The sequence below is a fragment of the Lynx rufus genome, unplaced genomic scaffold (assembly GCF_022079265.1).
Source record: "Lynx rufus isolate CCGP_SWC_20201006 ecotype Redwood Valley unplaced genomic scaffold, mLynRuf1.p SCAF_3, whole genome shotgun sequence".
Lineage (NCBI taxonomy): Eukaryota > Metazoa > Chordata > Mammalia > Carnivora > Felidae > Lynx > Lynx rufus.
This window is the reverse complement of record NW_025814845.1, coordinates 162,285,973-162,291,972: the sequence shown is the minus strand read 5'-3', so window position 1 is coordinate 162,291,972 and position 6,000 is coordinate 162,285,973. Positions and strand designations below refer to the sequence as shown.

The 6,000-nt window shown below is 39.2% G+C and overlaps 2 protein-coding genes across 3 annotated transcripts in view; one reads left to right on the top strand and one right to left on the bottom strand.

The window, feature by feature from the left end:
* The first annotated feature begins 686 nt into the window (after positions 1-686).
* Positions 687-3,413, top strand: DKK4 (dickkopf WNT signaling pathway inhibitor 4). The gene is made up of 4 exons (XM_047091582.1): positions 687-797; positions 1,328-1,478; positions 1,944-2,096; positions 3,163-3,413. Exons 1-4 carry the CDS (start codon positions 687-689, stop codon positions 3,411-3,413), a joined length of 666 nt encoding a protein of 221 aa, XP_046947538.1.
* A 1,685-nt stretch (positions 3,414-5,098) lies between these two features.
* POLB (DNA polymerase beta) overlaps positions 5,099-6,000 on the bottom strand; it is a 30,238-nt gene continuing 29,336 nt past the window's right edge. For both annotated transcript variants that reach the window (XM_047091409.1, XM_047091410.1), the window contains one exon: positions 5,099-5,347. In XM_047091409.1, coding sequence (XP_046947365.1) covers positions 5,253-5,347 — 95 coding nt within the window. In that variant the 3' untranslated portion in view covers positions 5,099-5,252. The remainder of the gene's footprint in view (positions 5,348-6,000) is intronic.

The following is a 6,000-nucleotide window of genomic DNA, read 5'->3' as shown; positions in this document are numbered from 1 at the left end:
AAGGCATTTTCTCTCTTTTCTATCTGTCTTCACTATCTGAAGCAGAGTTTAAAGCTTCTCAGGATATTTTGTAACTCATTAGTTTTTGGCATCCTTGACGGCATATTGGCCAATATGATTCATTCTTTCTTTGAGCACAATTAGCCGTGAAAACAGATCTTAGAACAGACTCCCTCCACCCCCAAAGGATTATTGAAGGTAGGAAATGCAGGTGATTATCAGAGTTTGCCTTTGATACAGACATCCTGCTCTTCTGCTAACCCTTTGAACTAACTTTGATATGCAATAATTAAGAGGGATTCAACCCCTGGAGGAGAAGCCGCTGTGGCCCTGCCTCTCCTCTCCCTCTATTGAGTCCTTGTTTTGAACTATTGATCAAACAGATCTGAAGGGATTTGTTGAAGCCTGTGTGGGGTAAGGAGGAAGGAAATGAAGGAGGAGGGAGGGAGGTGGAGAGAGATGAGGGGGGCACATCTGGTATAAATCGTTTCAGAAGGAATCTGCTGGTTAGACCTCACTCATCCTATTTCACACACCTTTCTTAGACAAAGATTTGTTTTTCCTTCAGGAAAAGCAGTTACGGACGACTTGCAGGGTTTCCATTTTGGCAAAAGCTCTATTGTAGGTTTATTGCCGCCCAGTCTGGAGAACGCGGAGAGGGCTGAGAAGGTCAAGGTGACTGAAGGATGGCGGTGGTGGTCTTGCTGGGGCTCAGCTGGTTCTGTGCCCCCCTGAGTGCTCTCGTTTTGGACTTCAACAACATCAAGAGCTCTGCCGATGTGCACGGGGCTCGGAAGGTAAAGTTCAACTAGGGAGCAGGGGGCAGTTCACTTGGGTAAGACTCACCGAGGTGCTAGCTGACAAATGGGTGCAGTGATTGATGGGACTCACTTGAGAAAAGAAATCAAATAGGAATGGCACAAATACCCACATTATATTTAATTAAACTGTAGCACAGCTTCTAGAGGTAACAGATATAAATCAAAAATCTCATAACCATCTATAAGACACACATGGGAAGACATTTTCTTCCACTTACAGAAAGAGCATAAGAAAATTAAATCCTGAGTTTTAAAAGTAGGACAACTTTTTAGGACAATTTTTCGAACACGAGTAACCTATGCAACACATAGGTTTCTTCATTGGAAACTTGGTCTCTCCTTTGTGGGAGAAAACCAATTATATTGAAAAATTAAGGTGCCACCTAAGGTTTGTCCCTGCATTCAAAGTGCCACTGTGATTTGGCTTCCTCCATCTCCCACTTTGAATTAAAAGTCATCCTACATCTTGTTGGATTGCCCGGCCTGTGACAAGTTTTTCCCTACAGGGTTCACAGTGCTTGTCTGACAAGGACTGCAGTTCCAGAAAATTCTGCCTCAAGCCTCAAGATGAGAGGCCATTCTGTGCTACATGTCGCGGGTTACGAAGGAGGTGCCAACGTAATGCCATGTGCTGCCCTGGAACACTGTGCATGAATGGTAAGCTGTCATAAACCCCTGTGGGACTGCTCTGCCCCAGTGAACAGTGGCTTTACACTGAAGACAGCATCTGAATCTCATGCACTAGAATATTCCAAGATAGGCACTCTCTAAAGATTTCCTGGATTTATACTTGAAGTAATTTATGCAGCTGCCTTTTCTTAATGCAACAAAATAGTTTATTTCCTGGCAACAATTTTTGCCAACAACCTAGAGATAACGATTTTCAAGGAAAGGTTCAAGTTGGAACCTTACAAATTCTTTCATTTTCACTTGGATTCCACTTATTACTTAACCACTTTCTTTACCATATGCACATGTAAATATTTAGTGCATATGTCTTGAAAGTTATATATAAACTGAAGGCAGAGGTACTGCCAAACTATGTAACAGTATGATAATTAGCATGTCTGTGGCTCTAGTCCTTGAAGTTAATAACTCGAACTACATCTGGTTGTTGCTCAGATGTTTGTACTACAATGGAAGATGCAACCCCAATATTGGAAAGACAGATGGATGACCAAGATGATATAGAAACAAAAGGAACAACTGAACATCCAATTCAGGAAAACAAACCCAAAAGAAAGCCAAATATTAAGAAACCACAAGGCGGGAAGGGTAAGAGAAGCATTCTGAGCACTCTTTTTTTTTTTTTTTAAAGAAAAACATTTCCAGGGCGCCTGGGTGGCTCAGTTGATTAAGCATCCAACTTCGGTTCAAGTCATGATCTCGCAGTTTGTGAGTTTGAGCCCCGCATCTGGCTCTGTGCTGACAGCTCAGAGCCTGGAGCCTGCTTTGGATTCTGTCTCCCTCTCTCTCTGCCCCTCCCCCGCTTATACTCTCTCTCTCTCTCTCTCTCTCTCTCAAAACTGAATAAACATTAAAGAAAAACATTTACTCCCCCTAGCCCTTCAAGGATAGGCTGAAACTGACTTGATTCCTCTCCACTCCAGAAATACATAGGGAGTATGTCTTGTTTCTCATCTCTTTCTGTAAGCAGCTATGGAGATCATGCAGGGAGTAACATAAGGCAGTCAGCAAGAGGACAGGGGAATAGCCGTAATAATGAACTGGTTAGCAAGAAGATTTTTAACTGAATTTTACACACGTATCTTTTTATAGTCTGTAATTTAACAAATGGCAGTTTCCCTTTCTAGATCCTCAGGATAAAAAATGAAGAGAAAAAAGAGAAATGAAAGTAAATGCATTAACTTTTTATTCTCAAACAAAATACAAACCACTAAAATGAAGCTTTTTACAAAATTGTAGTCTCAAATTCCAATCTGTGACAGAAATTAAGTAGAATGTTTGAAAGCAGTGAGTTGGCCATTCTTGTGTCTTCAGGTTAACAGGCCCTTTTATAAGTAATGGTCTTTATGCCAGGATAAATCCCATTTAAAAAAAAAAAAAAAACACTGATAAGGGATGCTTATTTCATTCCTCAAGACTGGAAATCCCATCTTCCTTTGAAAATGTTTTAACTTTATAAAACAAATTCTATTAGGTAGGGCTGAAATTTCCATTTCATATACTTTTAGTAGATCTAGCTCTGGGAGACCTGCATGCTCTTTTTATTCTTCCTTTGTGGCCTTCAGTTCTATATCCCACACCTTTACCCCAGCGACAACCCCCTCACGTGCCACTTTCCCCACTTTTGCTGCAGCCCTTACAAATCTTGTTACAGGACAAGAGGGAGAAAGATGCCTTAGAACTTTGGACTGTGGAGCTGGACTCTGCTGTGCTCGTCATTTCTGGACTAAAATTTGTAAGCCAGTTCTATTGGAGGGACAGGTCTGCTCTAGGAGAGGGCATAAAGATACCGCTCAGGCTCCAGAAATCTTCCAGCGCTGTGACTGTGGTCCTGGACTAATATGTCGAAATCAAGTGACCGGCAACCAACAACACACACGGTTAAGAGTATGCCAAAAAATCTAAAAAACTAAATACTTCAAAATAAAGATAACTCCTTATTGTATTCAAACAGAAATCTCAGACATTAATTTAAAAAATCTTTCCCATACAAGGGTGCCTGGGTGGCTCAGTTGGTTAAGTCTCTGACTCTTGGTTTCGGCTAAGGTTGTGATCTCGCAATTAGCTGGATTGAGTCCCTCCTTGGGCTCTGTGCTGACGCTGCAGAGCTTGCCTGGGATTCTCTCTGCCCCTCTCTGCCCCTCCCCATTTCATGCTCTCTCAAAAGAAATAAACTTAAAATAAAAAACTTTCCATACATATATCCCTGAAAATCAAATCTTGTAGCAACTGAGATAGACTGAGTCAGAGCACTGCGATGTGCTGCCTTGTGGTGAATGAAAACCAGCTTTGGCTTTTTGTCTATTTCTGCAGGAAAGAAATGTGATTCCACAACAGAAAAGTTTAATTTGATCTAGTGACTCAATTAGTTCAAATAAATCTTTATTTCATTTCCAGTAAAATTCTGGTACCCGACAGTAGCTTGGGGGACAAAAGTGAAGGTTTCTGCAGTTAATTCTTATATCTTACTGGCAAAAAACTATCACAGTAAATTAAGGAAAAAAAATTATATTAAAATCCCTCATTTATTTTCTTTCATTTCTTGTCAGGGAAATATCACTTCACTACAAAATAATTTGGTTAATAAATAAATAAGATTCGGGCGCCTGGGTGGATCAGTCAGTTAAGCGTCAGACTTTGGCTCAGGTAATGATCTCGCAGTTCGTGATTCTGAGCCCTATATCGGGCTCTGTGCTGACAGCTCAGAGCCTGGAACCTGCTTCAAAAGTCTGTGTCTCTCTTTCTCTCTCCCCCTCTCCCATTGATGCTCTGTCTTTCTCTCTATCAAAAATAAACATTAAAAAAAACCAGAAATAAGATTCAAAAGGTAATATTTTATGTGAATATAGTCCTTTGCAAGTTACAATGCATTTGCATGCATTGTTTTCAATAGCTTTACTTAAACACTTGATAACTTTTTACATTTTATATTTATATAACTTTTAATTATATAAATTAATCTAATTTATATTATATTAACTTATATTATTAAATTATATTAATTTACTATATAGATTATATAATTTCAAAGCTAAGGTCTTCAAGGAGTGTTTTTACTTATATGTTTGACCATTTGAACTTAAAAAGTTACCTTGGAGGAAAACTAGAGCAAATAAGTGAAATTTTTGTTTGTTTGAAGTTGAAGAGGCCATATTTTGTACATACAGGTGCATATTGTAAGTGGTTTTGCTTAGGTAAGTTCTTTCTGATGAATTACAACCGATTTCAGATTTAAGAGATAAACCTATACTTAGCTCTTAAGTATATACAAAATTGAATGTGGGGGCCAAGCCAACCGAAGAAAATAATTACATTTATGAAGGTCCCTAATTTCTAAAAAACACTGAACCATCTTCCAGTGACCAGTCTCTGGTGTATCCTGAGTAATTGTAATTAGTAAATAGGAGGGGAAGGTGGTAGGGTAATGTGGCTTATACAGCATAAGGGCAAAAAAAATGGGAAAATAAAAATTCCCATTGAACACTGCTAACATCTCATCTCTTCATTCTTTCCACTAAATCCTTAGTAAAGTGTGATCGCACATGTTAACATGATATGCTATTTCCTAATAAAATCAAAATAAGATTCTCTGATAATAGTAAGAGAGGCTTTATTGACTACAGTGCAAGCTAAAGCATGAAGAAGAAATAATCACTTAAAAACACCAAAGACCCTTACATAGCAAAGGTTAAGAAATAAATTAAGACTCCTGTTGAGTTGAGCTGTGTCTGGGAAGAACAGGCCTCATTCACTTCGATCCTTGGGTTCTCGGTATTTCCACTGGATGTAGTCAAAGATGTCTTTCTCACTATCCACTGGCAGAGGCTCTCCAGCAACTCCTAAAAGTACAGAGAAAAGAAACTTACCTACAAGCCAGTTTTGGAATTTGGTTATGAGGGTGCAAGGAAGACAGCTGTATGGGGCTCACTTTCAGAAGAAAAAGAAAATGGTAACCAAGTCACCAAAAAATGATATTGACTGCCCCACCCTCCATCCTCCCACATGGCTTGTGTTTGAGCTTTGTCACATATACTAATCATCCTACAAAAGTAACCTGAGCATCCCAACTGGAGCCACTGAAATGATCCTAATTCATGATTTCCTTCTCTGCTGGATCTCCACTAGAGCTCCCATGTATCATATGAAATACTCTAGTTTCCTTTGCAGCTTAAAATGTGGTCTCTGGACTAGCAGTACGGGAATCACCTGGAAGCTTACTAGAAATGCAGAATCTTGGGCCCCCCTATTAGAGTCTTCATTTAATGAGGTCCCAATGTGGCTCATACGCATATTTACACGCGAGAAGCACTGCCCTTGTCTACCAGGGAAGAAAGTTCTATTTTATACTTTGAGGACAAAAATGACAAAATCTTTATTTTCCTAGTAGAGAATAGTAAACCACACAGTGGTGAGATATCAACAAGTACAGATTAAGCAATTCTTACTCTTTAAACTTTTCATTTATTAATTTTATTTTTGATTACTCTCTATA